Here is a 17,317-nt window from a genome sequence, read left to right as displayed (position 1 = left end):
ATTCATCCAACCAGCCATCCACCCATCCATCCATCCATCCATCCATCCATCCATCCATCCATTCATTCATCTATCCATCCAACCAATCAACCATTCATCCATCCACCCATCCACTCATCTTTTTTTTTAATTAATTGATTAATTAATTTTTAATTTTATTTTATTGTTTTGGCTGCGTTGAGTCTTCGTTCGTTGCTGTGCGCAGGCTTTCTCTAGTTGCGGCGAGCAGGGGCTACTCTTCGTTGCGGTGCACGGGCTTCTCGTTGCGGTGGCTCCTCTTGTTGCAGAGCACCAGCTCTAGGCGCGTGGGCTTCAGTAGTTGTGGCACGCGGGCTCAGTAGTTGTGGCTCGCGTGCTCTCGAGTGCAGGCTCAGTAGTTGTGGCGCACGGGCTTAGTTGCTCCGCGGCATGTGGGATCTTCCTGGACCAGGGCTCCAACCCACGTCCCCTGCACGGGCAGGCGGATTCTTAACCACTGTGCCACCAGGGAAGTCCCCGTCCACTCATCTTGTTTCTTCTGTCACTCCCACATGCATGTGCGCCCCAATAGAGCAGGGACTTTGTCCTTTTCATGTCTGTGTCCCCAGGGCCCAGTGCTGGGTGCTCAATATGTGTCTAATTAATTAATTAATACCATAAATATTTACTAAATAATTTATTCTTTCACTCAATGACAGGAACTGTGAGTTACACTCTTAGCAGGACAAATGTAGCTGCCTTTTTTTTTTTTTTTTTTTTTGGCCACAGCCATGTAGGATCTTAGTTCCCCGACCAGGGATCAAACAAGTGGCCCCTGCCATGGAAGCTCAGAGTCTTTTTTTAATTTATTTTATTTTAATTTATTTTTGGCTGCGTTGGGTCTTTGTTGCTGCACGCGGGCTTTCTCTAGTTGTGGTGAGCGGGGGCTACTCTTGAAGCGCAGAGCCTTAATCACTGGACCGCCAGGGAATTCCCCAAGTAGCTGCTTTTATTGTTATTCTTTTTTTTTTTTTTTTTTTTTTTTTTTGGCTGCGTTGGGTCTTCATTGCTACACACAGGCTCTCTCTAGCTGCGGCGAGTGGGGGCCACTCCTCGCTGCGGTGCGCAGGCTTCTCATTGCGGTGGCTTCTCTTGCTGCGGAGCACGGGCTTTAGGCACACGGGCTCAGCAGTCGTGGCTCGCGGGCTCTAGAACGTAGGCTCAGTAATTGCGGCACACGGGCTCAGTAGCTCCGTGGCACGTGGGATCCTCCCAGACCAGGGATCGAACCCAGGTCCCCTGTGTTGGCAGGCAGATTCTTAACCACTGCGCCACCCAGGGAAGTCCCTTATTGTTATTCTTAATGTTATTCTTTAAAATTTTTTTTAATTTAAAAAAATTTGTATACCGTTTTTAAAGGTCACACTCCATTTGCAATTGTTACAAAATATTGGCTATATTCCCCGTGTTGTACAATACATGCTGTAGCCTATCTTACACCTAATAGTTTGTGCCTCACCCCCATCCCTATATTGCCCCTCCCCCTGCCACTGGTAACCATTAGTTTATCCTCTATATCTGTGAGTCTGGTTCTTTTTTGTTGTATTCACTGGTTTGTCGTATTTTTTAGATTCCACATATAAGTGATATAATACAGTATTTGTCATTCTCTGTCTGACTTATTCCACTTAACATAATGCCCTCCAAGTCCATCCATGTTGCTGCAAATAGCAAAATTTTGTTCTTTTTTACAGCTGAGTAGTAGTCCATTGTGTATATATACTACATCTTCTTTATCCATTCATCTTTTGACGGACACTCTAATGTTACTCTTTTTTTTTTTTTTTTTTTTTAATTGGGGAATTCCCTGGAAGTCCAGTGGTTAGGACTTCATGCTTTCACTGGTGAGGGCCCAGGTTCCATCCTTGGTCAGGGAACTAGGATCCCACAAGCTGTGAGGCTGGCAGAAAAAAAAAAAAAAATCCCTGATAAAGGTGGGAGCCCTGAAGGCAGGGAGGGAGTTGGGGTGTGTGTGTGTGTGTGTGTGTGTGTGTGTGTGTGTGTGTGTTGGAGAATAAATGTGGGGCTGTGAGGCAGGGAGATCAGAGAAGGAGCTGACATTTGAGAAAGTCCTGAGGGTAAATGTTGATGTGATGAGATCCCATTATTGCCAGGGACTATTTGCTGATCCCTTAACTGTGTTGAGGTTCATGGGCTTCCCAACCCTGAATTTCCACCGTGATCTTCAGAGCAGGGGCAACCCAAGAGAAAGTCCCACTGCAGAGCCTGGCACAAAGCTGGTAGTAGTATTGTTTCTGTTGTTGTTCGTGTGTGTGCTGGTTGAGTGCATGGGCTCTGGACCCTACTGCTTGGGCTCAAGTCTTGGGTATGCAAGCAGCCAGCTGTATGGCCTCGGGCACCTGGCTTCCCCTCCCTGGATCTCGGTTTGCACATCTGTGAAATACAGTTAAAACTGCACTTTTCTATAACCAACAAGGACCTACTGTATAACACAGAGAATATATTCAATATTATGTAGTAACCTATAAGGGAAAAGAATCTGAAGAATAATGTGTATGTGTGTATATATATATAGTATAACTGAATCACTATGCTGTACACCTTAAACTAATATGATATTGTAAATCAACTATACTTCAATTAAAACACACACACAAATAAAATAAAAAAGAGAAAAACTAGGGAGGGATCAATCAGGAACTTGGGATTACATACACACACTACTATATATAATAAGGTAGATAACCAACAAGGACCTACTGTATAGCACGGGGAAGTCTACTCAATATTCTGTGATAACCTATATGAGAAATGAATCTGAAAAAGAATGAATATATGCATATGTATAACTGAATCACTTTGCTGTATACCTGAAACTAACACAACATTGTAAATCAACTATACACCAATAAAATTTTTTTAAAAACCTTGCAAAATGAAAAAAAGAAAAAAAGGAAAAAAGGAAAAAAAAAACAGAACAAAATAAAAACAAACACAAAAAAACACAGTAAAAAAACCCACTGCTCTTTCCTAATGAGGTTACAGTGCAGCTCAACTGAGTTATGACATGCAACACGATGCTTGGAACTGTGCCTGGGACGGAGCCGATGCTCAATAATGTTACTATTATTTGCTATTATTATTATTATTTAGTGTATGGCAGTTAAGGATACAGGTGCTGGGTTTGAATCCTGACTCCACCACAGCTGTAAGGCATTGGGCTAGTGATGGCACCTTTTGTGCCTCAGTCTCCCCTTCTGTTAAATGGGTATGAAAGTCGTGGTTGCTGTCTCCTCAGGCTCCATCACTGAGTTACTAGGCATAACTCAATGCCTGGCACAGCACCTCCCCTCCCAGCTCATCAGCTACTGTGGACCCTGGGTTCCACCCCAAGATTGTTGGCAGGGAAGTTTGTAGTGGGGAGGGGAAAGGAAAGGGAAAATAAATCTCAGCCTGCCTGAGAATGATCGTGCTTCACAGAGGGAGGGAGGGTCCTGCAGGGCCTATAGGGGGAGACACTCAGCTCTCCCATGCTTAGTCCCTCCTTCCCCAAACCCAGCCCCAGGTCTTTATCAGCCCCTGAAAGGGGGATGGGCGTCCCCACAGGGGACTTGAGGAAGGAAGGAGAGAGGACAGCAGCTATCAGAGCCACCCATTGCCTCTAACATCATTCACTGAGCACTTATCTTCATGTCCTCGTACAGAGAAAGAAACAGAAGCACAGAGGGGTGAAGCCACTTGCCCAAGACCACACAGCAATTGAGCCAGAATTTGAACCTGAGTTGTGGAGTTTGAGACCTGGGTCCCAGCCCTCTTCTGTCTCATTACAGGATACAAGCATTATTGTTACTAACAATAGCTAACCCCTATTTGGTGCTCACAACGCTCAGGGGCTCCCCTAAAAGTCTCCCATGTGGGAGACAATGTTCTGAGTTAGGAAACCTGTTATCTCCATTTGACAGATAGGAAAACTGAGGCTCAGAAAGAGTGAATGATTTGTACAAAAATCACCCAGCCAGCGGAGGCAGAGCTGGAAATTCTAGCCCTGCAAAGCCCAAGGTTTTAGGTTGCCTCTGCCCAAAAGAGGGGTGTCCTTCATGCCTCGACCAGCCCCTTGCTCAGAAGGTAAACTGGGTGGATTGAGGACATTGCCAGACCCTCGCCCCAACCCCAGCATCATTGAACATTGCAAGGGCCCTTCTCCTGGGGCCCTCAGATGTTTTCAGGCAGTAAACAGAACCTAAAAGCCTGGGCCCAGCGCCCTGGAATCTGAAACTCAAGGTCTGTTTGGCTGAAAAATTCATGAGCCCAAAAGCTTCAGTGGGATCAGAGAACAGAGCAGCTCTGTGTGCCCAGCTGCCCCACTGCAGCTGCAACCTCCCCCGTCCCTAGAGGCTGAGGCCCTGCCCCAGTTCCTCCTAGATGCCTACAGGGACCTTGCCTCTAGACAACCCCCTTAATCTCTTCTCCACACCACTAAAGGCATCTCCCTGAAACTCACAGCTCCTATGGCTCTCCCTCACCCTCACATCACCCAGGGCTCCCCATTGCCCTCAAGCTGCCCTACTTGGCAAAGTTTGACCCCTGATGACCTCTCCCAGGAGGCACGCTTGAACCCATTGTCTCAGACACACTGATGTCCCTAATTTCAGTTCCCCTCTCTCTTTCTCTTCTTCCTCTGGTACATGACCACTTAGTGCACGATGCCTGCCCTTCGTGCTTTCTCCACCTGGTTCTCACTCAGCTCTCAGGCCTCCTCTTCAGAAGCCCTTTCTGACCTCCTACCCCCTGTCTAGGTCAGATCCCTCCTCTTTGCTTTCCCAAGTCTCCCGTGCCCCCATCACAACTGTGTTGCACCATATTTTTAAAAAGCTATTTTAAAACTTTTATTGTGCTATAATATATATTTACCACATAAAATCTGCCATTTTATCCATGTTAAGTGTCCAGTCCAGTAGCATTAAGTACATTCACATTGTTGTACAACCAACACTGCCACCCATTTCCTGAACTCTTGTTCTCTTTTGAAACGGAAACTCTGTCCCCAGTAAGCAATAACTTCCCATCCCCCTCCCTCCATCCCGCGCGGCATGTGGGGTCTTAGTTCTCCAACCAGGGATCGAAACTTCGCCCCCTGCAGTGCAAAGGCAGAGTCCTCACCACTGGACCGCCAGGGGATTCCCACGGAATCTATTTTTTGGTTTTTTTAAATTTAATTTTATTTATTTATTTTTGGCTGCGTTGGGTCTTTGTTGCTGTGTGCGGGCTTTCTCTAGTTGTGGTGAGTGGGCTTCTCATTGCGGTGGCTTCTCTTGTTGCAGAGCACGGGCTCTAGGCGCCCAGGCTTCAGCAGTTGTGGCTCGCGGGCTCTGGAGCGCAGGCTCAGTAGTTGTGGCGCACGGGCTTAGTTGCTCCGCAGCATGTGGGATCTTTCCGGACCAGGGCTCGAACCCGTGTGCACTGCATTGGCAGGCAGATTGTTAACCACTGCGCCACCAGGGAAGCCCCGGAATCTGTTTTTTGAAATAGAGTTTTCGTTACCCAAGAAACCCTTGAATACTTTCTTCCACTAAAGAGACGGAGAGAAAGATAGATAGAACATGATAGATTAGGAAAAAGTCCCCTTTGCCTCCCCTCCCCCATCCCGGTCCTTCTGACATCCCCTATAAAGTTGAAATCTTTTTCTGTTATGTGCAGATGTGTGCGTGTGTGTCTGTTTGATGTATCTCTCTCTCTCTTTCTCCTTCTCATACCAAACCTAACCGACTAAAAACAACTTGCTATTTTTACTCACCAATAGGACCTGAAAGCCTAGCTGAGCTACTCTGCAGGGTTATGGCTGAGGGGTGTGGAGTGTATGTGGAATGTGAAGTTAGCCTTCACGGGTTCAAATTCTTGTTCAGCTCAGTGCTCACTAACTGTGTGTTTGTGGGTAAATTAGTTACCCTCTCTGTGTCACTTTCTGCAGCTGGAAAATGGTTGCAAGGAGTAACACAGAACACTTAATATAATTGCTTAATCTCCCTGTGTCATTTTCCCCAACGGGAAAAAGATGATAAAGATTTAATGAAAAGCACTTAATACCTCGCCTGATGCTGACTAATCTCCCTATAAACATTTACTCTTGTACTAACCTGCAGGGCCGCCTCCTTCTTTCTTAAACTATTAAGATAGTTCCCACTTTTATTTTATTTTATTTTTTTTTTTTAAAGTTTTTTAAATATTTATTTATTTATTTTTGGCTGCATTTGGTCTTCATTGCTGTGCGCAGGCTTTCTCTAGTTGCAGGGGAATACTATTTGTTGCAGTGTGTGGGCTTCTCTTGTTGCAGAGCACGGGCTCTAGGCGCACAGGCCTCAGTAATTCTGGCACACGGGCTCAGTAGTTGTGGCTCACGGGCTCTAGAGCACAGGCTCAGTAGTTGTGGCCCACGGGCTTAGTTGCTCCGCGGCATGTGGGATCTTCCCAGACCAGGGCTCGAACCTGTGTCCCCTGCATTGGCAGGTGGATTCTTAACGACTGAGCCACCAGGGAAGTCCAGTTCCCACTTTTAAAATGTAACATATATTAAGAAAGGGCAGAAGTCAAGTAACTGTGACAAACTGAACCCATCTGTTTAACCACAGTCTCGTTTCTGCCCCCCCAGGAAGTCACCCTATGGCCTTTCCTGCCAATCACTACCAACAGCAAAGGCCACCTCTGATCCATGTTCCATAGGTTGATTAGCTATGCCTGTTCCAGAACTTCATATCAAAGTCTCTGGCCTTTTTCACTGGGCATAACGTCTTTTTTTTTTTTTTTTTTAAGATTCATCCATGCTGTGGCACTTACCAATAATAGTTCATTCCTTCTTCTTGCCGAGGAGTATTCCATGGTATGGATGGACCATAGTTTGACGAACCATTCACCCATTGATGGACACTGGACACTTGGGTTGCTTCAAGCTAGGAGCCATTATGAATAAAGCTATTATAGAGCTGCTATGAACATTTGCATACACATCTTTGCGGGTTTCTTTTCTATTCTTTCTTTTTTTAGTGGTTTTGGTTTTATTTTTCTTGGGTAAATACTTAGGAGTAGAATGTCTGGGTCATATGGTTGATACCCGTTTATAAGAAACTACCAGATCTTTTTTCCAAGTAGTTGTACCATTTTACATTCCCACCAGCAGTGTAGGAGAGCCCCATTTGGTCCAGATACTCACTAACACTTGGTACCCTCAGTATTCTGAGTTAGCTATTCCAGTGGGTATGTAGTGGTGTTATTACCAAGTTTTAATTTGCATTTCCCTGATGACTTCATTCTTCTCATCCATTGTATGGTGTTCTCTTCTGTTGTATTGTGTTGTATGCACCCCTCAATTGGTGGACATACATGTTCTCCACCATTTTTTACAAGAACTCTCAAAACTGCAGGTAACACCTTTTGGCACGTACTCGCCGTGCATATGGTTTCTCCAGGATCAGTGGCAGAGAGGAATAGTATAGGGTGAACACGGTTTGGATTTAATCTTTCTGCCAGAGAACATTCTGACCCACAGCATCAGCTCACCCCGCTTGATGTTACCGAACTCTAAAATTCTTGCCAATCTGATGAATGAAAAAGAGCATCTTTTTGTCTGTTCACTGGCACACAGTCGACACTCAATATCTATCTGGCGAATGAGTGGATGGATAGATGATCGAATGAATGACGACTGCTCCTTGCCCACTAAACGAACCTAGAGGGTCTCTCCAGAGCCCAGATAGGAAACAAAGGTTGGGGCTCCACCCCTTCCCGAGCCCGACCCCGCCCCTGAGTCCCGCCCCCACCCGCTCGGGACTCCCATTGGTGGGGTCGCGAGAGGATGACCAGGTGGGAGGGGCGGGCCCGGGTCCGGGGCGGGGCGCTGCAGCCCGCGGAGCCTCTCGCCCTGCCGGGCTGGGGTCGCGCTGGCTCAGACTCCCCTCCCCGCCCGCCGCGGCCATGGTGGACGAGCGGAAGGACGGAGCCTACGGTAGGAGCCGCCTCTGGCCCGCATCCGCCTCTGCTGAGTTCGGGGGCCTTGGTGGGGGGAAACATCCGAGATCTTAAACACCCGCGCTGCAGCTGGGGGCCTCCTGCTTCCCGGCCTTGCATACCGCTCTGCGCCGCGCCCACACCCACCTGCTCCCGCCAGGTCGCCCTGCATCCGCTCTCGGGATCCCCTGCTCCCCCTCCGGCTGATGGGCCGGGACACACGGCGCATGCTCCGCCCGGGGAGGTCCCGTTATCTGGGCGGCTCGATGCAGGGCGGGGGAGGGGAGGCACGGCTACCGGGGCTCGGAAAAGGACCAGGGCCCCAACCTCCCCAAATCCTCCCCTTCCAATTCCCTTTGCCCACTTCTTCCTCTTGCTCACATCCCCCTAGAGGTAGCAGTCCCGGGCTTTCGGCCAGATGGGGAAACTGAGGCAAGACTGGGCAGACCCAATGCTGGGGTGGGAGGCGATCGGGTCTCGCCCGCCGTCTGGGAAGGGCGGAAACAAGGGCACCACCGGCGAAGGGACAGGAAGGAAACAGGAAACAACTGAGAAACTTTCCCCGCCCTGTGCAAGGAGCCGGGGGTGCTCGCTCCCATTTCGAGGGGTCCCAGCGACAGGGACCCCCTCCCGCGAACCTCTGAGGGCGGCCTTCGCCTCTGGGCCTATGGGATGGGGCAAAGATGAGGCTTCCTCCCCACCCACGCCCTGCAGAGCTTCCCTTCCCAGGGTTCTCCGGAGGGGTGTGCGGTCCTCAGTTTCTCTTTTCTCCTTCATTTTGGGTCCCCAGGGCTCAGGTGGGCATACAGCCCATGTGGCACTGCCTTGGGCTAAAGGGGCTCTGCCACCCCTCCTTGTGTGTCTGAAACTTCCTGGAAACTGTGAGACCGAAGGGCCTTGGGGAGGGGGCCGGAAACCGCTCAAAAATAATCAAGAAAAACGAGCTGGCTAGAGCTGTGCCTCCCTCCCCCCAGGGACTGTGGCCTTCAGAGGCTGCAAAGAGAGACAGATAGGGGAGGCTGGGCTCTCCCCGCCCAGCCCAGCCAACAGCCTGGCAACTGCACAGCCTCTCCCCTCTCTGCTTGAAGCTGCCAGCCCAGACCTCCTGAGGGGCCCCCTTGCTCTTGGTTTTGGCCCAAGCTCCAGACCCTGTGGCTGCCCGTGCTGTGCGCCCCTTCGGTGTGGCTGGCTGTCTCTGATCTGGGATTCTCTGCCTGGGGTCCTGCCTGCCTGTGGGCAGCACCTGAGGGATCTTTGGTCTCCCTGAGGCAAGCCTGGGGGCAGAGTGGACAATGATATGATTCACCCAGCCTTGAATTTGGCCAAAGGGAGCCAGCCATGCATGGTCTTGCCAGGAACACGCTGGAGACAGGGGACCTATGTGCCCAACAGACCTTGTGCTGGGCACTAGAAGCACATTCCATCGACAAATATGTATTGAGCATCCTTCAGGCACTGTCTAGACATGGAGAACACAGCAGTCAACAGAGTGGAAAAATTCTTGAATAAATAGGTAATTTTAGGTAGGGGTTTGTGTGTGTGTGTGTGTGGTGGGGGGAGGATCATCTGGGATTATTTTAGGTGACCAAGGGCTGGAGGTTGAGCCAGCCATGGGAAGATTTAAGCAAAATGTGGCAGAGGGAACAGCCAACAAACCACACAGTTGCTTAATTATTTCTCTCTGTGAGGCCGGTGAGTGTGAGATGGAGACTTCAGCTGGGTCTTGCAGCCAGGCCCTCACCTCCTCCAGAGGGGCCACATGGCTTGAATCCTCAGAGTGGGTGGCGGGGGGTGGTGGCGTGTCTTGCTTAGTTTGTAAGTAGTCCATTCTCATCAGAACCAAAAACCTAGGGCCCTTGCTCTGCCCTGTGAAGTCCCTGCCAGATAACGAGATTTCCTTTGGGAACAGTGTGCTTTGGAAAGAGTGGCTCACAAATCCTCCCCTGTACCCCAGTGCCTTCCCATCAGTCACTGTGAATTTAGTGGGTGATATCAGACAGACATAGGCTCAAATCCTGGTTGGTTCTGATACATACGAGCTGTGTGGCCATGTGCGAGTTGGTGACCTCTCTGAGACTCTGTATCCTCATCTGTAGGGCTGGGCAGACTGTACTGGCTGGTGGGAAGTGTTTTGCACAGTGCCTGGTAAGCTGTACGTGCTCAGGAGGGCTCTGGGACTGGTGATACTGGGGACATGGATTTTTCCATGAGCTGCTGGAGAAGCAGCCCTATCTGTTGAGGCACATACTTGGACAAGACTGGGCAGGACAGAAAGCTCCTTCCCTACCAGACACCATATCTAGAGGAAGGCAGCATCTCTGAGGAAACCAGGAAATGGCTCTTGACCCCGATGGATGTCAGCAAGGGGCACTGCCATCCTTCCCAGCCCACTCTTGGCATGAGCAGTATGGAAAAAGATTCTAGAACCTAAAACAATAGACTCTGATGGGGTTCGGGGACTGGGAAAAAAGTCATGGTGCTTGTTTTAAAAGCAGATTCCATGGCTCATTCGCTAGAGAGTTCAACTCAGCCAGCAGTAGGGCTCTGGCATCTGAATTGTTAAAAAATATTGTGGAAGAGGGTATTGTTAATTGTAACTTTTTGCAGGGGAAGAGATAATACATTCACATGCTTCAAAAAACAAAAGATACAAGCTTTATCGTGAAAAATCTCCCTCTTGCTCCCTCTCCCAACATCACACTCCCTTCTTGGGATGCATCAGTATTACAACATCTTGTGTTTTCTTCCAAACAAAGTCTAGGCCTTAGACCTTTGCATGCAATTATATACGTATTCTTTATTTAGTGGCTTTGTTCCCCTTTTACAAAAATGTCAGCAAATCCCTAGAGTACTAGCTTCATGAGGCAAGAAGGCATGTCTGTTTGGTTTGAAGGTGTATCCACAGTGCCTGGCACATAGCACATAGTAGGTGCTCAACAAATATTTGTCAAATGAAAAGGTGTTTGTTTCACATCGTGTTGCTTTTTTTTCCTTTTTCTTAATATATGTCGGAGATGATCCCTTTCTCATATCAGCACCTGGAAACCCTCCTCAATCTTTGCTGATGGTTGCATTAAGCTGTGCATTTGTGGGTGGACCCTCTTATATTGAACCAATCAAGGGGAATATTTTAAACATTTTTGTTAAGATGAAATTTCATTTTATGTATTTAATATATTTTGGCCCTGCCGTGCAGCTTGCAGGATCTCAGTTCCCCGACCAGGGATCAAATCTGGGCCATGGAAGTGACAGCACCAAATCCTAACCACTAGGCCACCAGAGAACTCCCTAAAGTTTTTATTGAAGTAGAAAATTCATACGTAAAAGGGCATAGATTCTAAATGTATGAGGTAACCAGCACCTAGATCAGGTAAAAAATATTACCAGCTTCCTGAATCCCCTCATGCCCAAGGAGGGCCTATCATTATTAATATTTTTTTTTAAATTTTTGTGGTAAAATACATAACATAAAATTTACCATCTAAACCATTTTTAAGGGTACAGCTCAGTAGTATAAGGTATTGTTATTACATTGTTGCACTGTGGCCTGTTTTTGTAAAGCCAATGGACTAAGAACGGCTCTTGTATTTTTAAAGGGTCCTTAGAAGAAGAATATGTGATAGAGGTGACATTTGAACCAGAAAGCTTAAAATTTTTAATGCCTGGCCCTTAGAAAAAATTTGCAGATCTCTGGTAAGAACCTTCTCATCACTGCAGAAAGTTCTTTCCGGCCCCTTCCCAGTCAATCCCCAATGGGAGAATAATAATAATTATTATTATTATTATTTTGACCACACCACGCAGCTTGCGGGATCTTAGTTCCCCCACCAGGGATTGAACCTGGGCCACGGTAGTGAAAGTGCCAAGTCCTAACCACTGGACCACCAGGGCATTCCCAGGGAGGATTATTTTAAAACAGAATTTAAAGTTTTTTATAACAAAATTAATATATTCTCTCTGCTGGGCTGGGGGTAGGGGCTGAAAATTAAAAATAAGCCCTCAACCGCACAGAAGATTTTAGCTTTCCAAGTGAAAGAACCCTTCACATACCCTCAGCTAGCTGTCCTCACCCCAGAGGTAAGACAGCCAAGAAAACTCTTTCCAGAGCTTAGACTATTTATTTCTGTGTGTATGTGTGGCATCTGTATCTTTTTTAAGCCTCCTCAGGCTGGTTTAATGAGAAAGGGTACTGTTCCTAGCGTGGGCTACTATGTTGCCTTGTGAGATGAAGAACCTTGCAGATGCAAAACAATGTCTAATTATGTTAGTTTGTGAAATAGCAAAGTGGGGAACAGGGTGCGTAACAAAACGGGGGATGAGGGATAACCATCTAGAAATCTGCCTAGGTATGTGCCCTGTGGACAGCATCTAGAAGGGAAACCAGTGAGAGGAATACCCCCAGGGAGAGGAAGTGAAGGCTCTGGGCCAGGGGTGAGAGGGAGAGGGATTTTTCTTAGTCCAAAGGCTTGTTCTGCCTGAAGTTGTTTTTTTGTTTTAATCTTGATAAGCATACAGGTTACTTAACATAAGCAAGTTCATTCATAACTTCCTTCAGCAAACATTTATTGTGCAGGTACCATGTGCCAGGTTCTGTCCTAGACCCTGGAGACCCAGCACTTGTCAAGCTGAAATTGTAGAAAGGAACCCAGACAAGATACTAAGATGAATGGAGAAAATTCTCACAATGTCAGAGAAGGTGCTCTGGAGAAAAGTTTAGCAGGAAGGAGGGATAGGAGTGATCTATAGGGCCTGGAAGCAGGGTTTAAAATTTCAAACAGGATCAGAGAAGGTCATCCTGAGGTGACCAGAGGAGTGAGAAAGGGAGCTGTATAGAATGTTTCAGGCGGTGGGCAAGGCATGTGCAAAGGCCCTGGGGCTGGAGCGTGTCTGGTGTGTTTGAGGAGCAGCCAAGAGGTGCGTGTGGCTGGAGTGGAGAGATCAAGGGGGTATAATGGGAGGAGGTGGGGGCAGAGTGTACAGGGCTTTGTGGATCGTGGGAGGACTTGGGCTTCTGTTCTTTTTTTTTTTTTTTTTGGCCGTGCCACGTGGCTTACAGAATCTTAGTTCCCCAACCAGGGATTGAACCTGGGCAGTGCAAGCGTGGAGTCCTAACCACTGGACCACTGGACTGCCAGGGAATTCCCTGGGCTTCTGTGCTGAGAGAGGTGGGAGTCATTGAGTTCTGAGCAGAGGAGGGACCTAGCCTGACTCAGGGGTTCACAGGTACCCCCTGGCCTTTCTGGGGTGCAATGGCAGAAGCCAGGAAACCAGGCCAGAGGTGATAGCACTAGTCAAGGGACATGAATCGCCTTGTACCAAGGTGCTAAATAAATGAACACATCTACAAAAAAAGTTAAGCAGAGTTCTGACTCTCAGCCAGGTTCTGGAACCCAGGATTGGCTCCGTTCCAGTTCCAGCTCCATTCTTCTAGCTCTGTACTAGCAGAGACCTTTAGTATCCCTGAACCTTTCATATCTGTACCTTTTGCATATCTGAGCCTCAATTTCTCCATCCAGAAAACGGGGTTAATGACAGTATCAGCTCCCTCTCAGGGCTGCCTCAAGGGTTCAGTGAACTCATGTGGGTATAGCACTTAGCTCAGAGCTGGGTCTACAGTAAATGCCTAGTTAATCGGAGTTATTCACAGAGCACACAGTTCAAGAGCATGGTATAGATAGCCAACAAGGACATACTGTATAGCACAGGGAACTCTGCTCAATACTCTGTAATAACCTAAATGGGAAAAGAATTTGAAAAAGAATAGATATGTGTATATATATAATGGAATCACTCCGCTGTACATCTGAAACTAACACAACATTGTTAATCAGCTATACTCCAATATAAAATAAAAATTGAGGGAATTCCCTGGCACTCCAGTGGTTAGGACTCTGCGCTCTCACTGCCAAGGGAGGGCCTGGGTTCGATCCCTGGTCAGGGAACTAAGATCCCACAAGCCTCGCAGTGTGGCCAAAAAAAAAATTGAAAAAATTTTTGGAAAAAAAAAAAAAGAGCATGGTGTCAGGACCAGAGTTCAAAACCTCAGCTCCTGCCGGCTGTGTGATTTCAGACAAGTCACAAAGCATCTCTGTGCCTCCATTTCTTCATTGTGCCATCTGCCCTCAGAGCCTCGTTGAAAGGATAAAATGGATTCCTAGAAGGAAATATCTGCTTTGGTGCCCGGCATACAGTAGGTGCTCTGTCTTTGGTCCTATCATGGTGGCCAGTAGAATCACTTCTAGCTTTCCTACCCCACCCTTTTGTCAAAGGGGTTTTTCTGGGCAGCTGGGATGCGCATTACCCAGGCAGAGATTTCTGGGAAGGCAGTGGTGAGCTGGCCTGCCTGCATGGGCGAGGCCTTTGGCCATTGCAGGCCTTGGGGACTTGGCCTGTATCCAGAGGCCTCAGACTGGGTAGCACTTGATGTCCTGGCACGAGCATCGTGACTGGGTAGCCTGTATCTGTTTCCTTATCTCCTACACCCACTGAACTGGGTGCGCTGGCCTTCGTACTCAGCAAGGCTGGGACCCAACGACCGCCTCCCCTCCCCGATCCTGGTCTAACGGTCCAACTTTCCCATGCCTTCTCCCCCACCATTGTCACATCTTTAGCTCTGCCTCTCCCAGTATCTGCCCCCAAAAGGCCTGGGTTGGAGCCAGAGGGACCTTGGTTTGATTCAGAGCTCCATCCCTCACCAGCTATGTGGTCTGAGCACGTGGCCTCAGTTTGCCCCCTCTGTCAAATGGTACCGTGCTCCTGGTTAGCATTTCTTTTCTCTTATGTTTTGTTTTCTTTTGGCCGTGCCGTGGCTTGCGGGATTTTAGTTCCCTGACCAAGGATCAAACCCAAGCCCTCGGCAGTGAAAGCGAGTCCCAACCACTGGACCACCAGGGAATTCCCCTGGTTACCATTTCTTAAAGCCTTGTACCCTAGACCTGTGCTAAGTGCTTTTTGAGCACCAAGCCCTGGCAACAGCTACCAGTAAATGCAGGGATGAGTCCCATTCTCCACACAGGAAAACGTTAGCCTGGAGAGGGAAAGGGCTTGTCAATTTCCCTACCCACATTGCCGGGAATGAATGACATGCCTTTACCACTGCCGGTTGTTATAAGCAGAGCACATGAAACATGCTGGCACAGACTTGGGCTCAACACGTGTGGGTTCATGGCTTAGAGACCAGGGGGCAGCGAACTTCTGTAAAGGGCCAGAGAGTCAATATTTTCACATACAATCTATGCCTGCTACTCGAGTCTGCCATAGGCCACAGACAACATGAAAGCAAGCAGCCATCAACAGTAAGAAAACAGGGACTTCCCTGGTGGCGCAGCGGTTAAGAATCCGCCTGCTACTGCAGGGACATGGGTTCGAGCCCTGGTCTGGGAAGATCCCACATGACGCGGAGCAGCTAAGCCTGTGCGCCACAGCTACTGAGCCTGCGCTCTAGAGCCCGTGAGCCACAACTATTGAGCCCTCGTGCCACAACTACTGAAACCCGCGTGCTTAGAGCCCGTGCTCTGCAACAAGGGAAGCCACCGCAATGAGAAGCACAGGCACTGCAATGAAGAGTAGCATCTGCTTGCCACAATTAGAGAAAGCCTGGGCACAGCAACGAAGACCCAATGCAGCCAAAAATAAATAAAATAAATTTATTTTAAAATAATATGAAAGCGAATGAGCATGGCTGTGTGCCAAGCAAACTTGATTTATAGCCACTGACATTTGAGTTTCACATGACAAAAGTCTTCCTTTGATGTTTTTCAGCCACTTAATGGAAAGACCATTCCTAGTGCTGAGCCATATGAAAACATGGTGGATGGATTTGCCCCACAGGGGGATGGATGGCCTAAATGGTTAAGACACCGTGGTAGGGACTTCCCTGGCGGTCCAGTGGTTAAGACTTCACCTTCCAGTGCAGGGGGTGTGGGTTCAATCCCTGGTCGGGGAGCTAAGATCCCACATGCTTTGCGGCCAGAAAACCAAAACATAAAACAGAAGCAATATTGTAACAAGTTCAATAAAGACTTTAAAAATGGTCCACGTCAAAAGAAAAAAAAAATCTTAAAACAAAAAAGACACTGTGGTAGGCAGGATAATGGTTCCCCCAAAGACATCCATGTCCTAATTCCTGGAACCTATGAATATGTTACCATACACGGCATAAGGCACTTTGCAGATGGGACTAAATTTACGATCTTGAGATGGGGAGATTATTCTGGATTATCCAGGTGGCCCCAAGGACAGAGGTCCTTATAAAGAAAAGAGGGGGACTTCCCTGGCTGTCCAGTGGTTAAGTCTCTGCGCTTCCACTGCAGGGTGCGTGGGTTCGATCCCTGGTCAGGGAACTAAGATCCTGCATGCCACGCGGTGTGGTCAAAAAGAAGAAGAAAAGAGGGAGGCAGGGGAGTCAGAGGAGGTGATGTAGCAATGGAAGCGGATGTGGGCTTAATGAGAATGCTGGCTTTGAGGATGGAGGAGGAGGCCACGAGCCAAGGAATGAGGGGGGCTTCTAGAAGCTGGAATAGGCAAGGAAACGCAGCCTGGCCAGCACCCTGATTTTAGCCTAGTGAGATTCACTTTGGACATCTGATCTCTAGAACCATAAGATAATAAATTTGTGTTTTGAGCCACCAAGTTGGTGTTAATTACTTACAGCAGCCATAGAAAACACTAACTCAGGAGCTGGGTGGCCCAGCTCTGTTGCTCACCATCTTTGTGGCCACCAGCCTGTGTTTCTCTCTGGGCCTCAGTTTCCGCATCTGTGAAATGGGGGTAATGATGGGATCAACCTCACAAAGTTGCTATAAGGGTGAGCGGAGGTAAACCGTGTAACGTTTCAGAAAAGTGCCTGGCACACAGTAAACAGGTCAGAAATATGGAGGCGCTGGGGGCATTCTACTGTTATTATTTTGCAGCATTTTTGCAAAGATTCAGCAAGTTTCCATCCTCAGGCTCAATGATCAAACCATTAGTATTTGCCTTGCCCCTCCCTCCGTCCCCACTTGGCTAATGTTAAAATGAGAGCTAATGGAACCCATCAGATGACAGTACCATTGTTTCCTCTTATATTTCCTGAGCCACCCACAAGGCAACGCCCTGAGCCAAGGCTACACCAGGTGCCTCTCTCTGCTTCTTTAGTTCCATCTTAAAGAGGGGTAACTCAAGTTCACACAGCAAGGCCATAGCGCATCTGTCCCATCACGGCCACTAATTTCCCTGAGAGCTGTCTGAGACTTCACCATGTGTCTTCCCCTCCCCAGCCTGGCCTCGTCATGCTCCTGCTCAAACACCCTCAGTGGTTCCCACTCATTCATCAAAACTGGAGTAGGGACTGACCACTTGT

The 17,317-nt window shown here is 48.2% G+C and overlaps 1 protein-coding gene and 1 long non-coding RNA gene across 2 annotated transcripts in view; one reads left to right on the top strand and one right to left on the bottom strand.

Annotated features, from left to right (window-relative positions):
- Positions 1-5,128: 5,128 nt before the first annotated feature.
- On the bottom strand, positions 5,129-8,186 carry LOC132363070 (uncharacterized). The gene is made up of 3 exons (XR_009502542.1): positions 8,125-8,186; positions 6,811-6,923; positions 5,129-5,492 (listed from the first exon to the last, which is right to left on the bottom strand). It is a non-coding gene; the product is annotated as an uncharacterized LOC132363070 (long non-coding RNA).
- SLC44A2 (solute carrier family 44 member 2) overlaps positions 7,853-17,317 on the top strand; it is a 28,263-nt gene continuing 18,798 nt past the window's right edge. The window contains exon 1 of the mRNA XM_059918435.1: positions 7,853-7,975. Within this exon, the coding sequence (XP_059774418.1) occupies positions 7,945-7,975 (31 nt within the window). The 5' untranslated portion in view covers positions 7,853-7,944. The remainder of the gene's footprint in view (positions 7,976-17,317) is intronic.

The sequence above is a fragment of the Balaenoptera ricei genome, chromosome 3 (genome assembly GCF_028023285.1).
Source record: "Balaenoptera ricei isolate mBalRic1 chromosome 3, mBalRic1.hap2, whole genome shotgun sequence".
NCBI classification, from domain to species: domain Eukaryota; kingdom Metazoa; phylum Chordata; class Mammalia; order Artiodactyla; family Balaenopteridae; genus Balaenoptera; species Balaenoptera ricei.
This window is presented reverse-complemented; position numbering and strand designations above follow the sequence as displayed.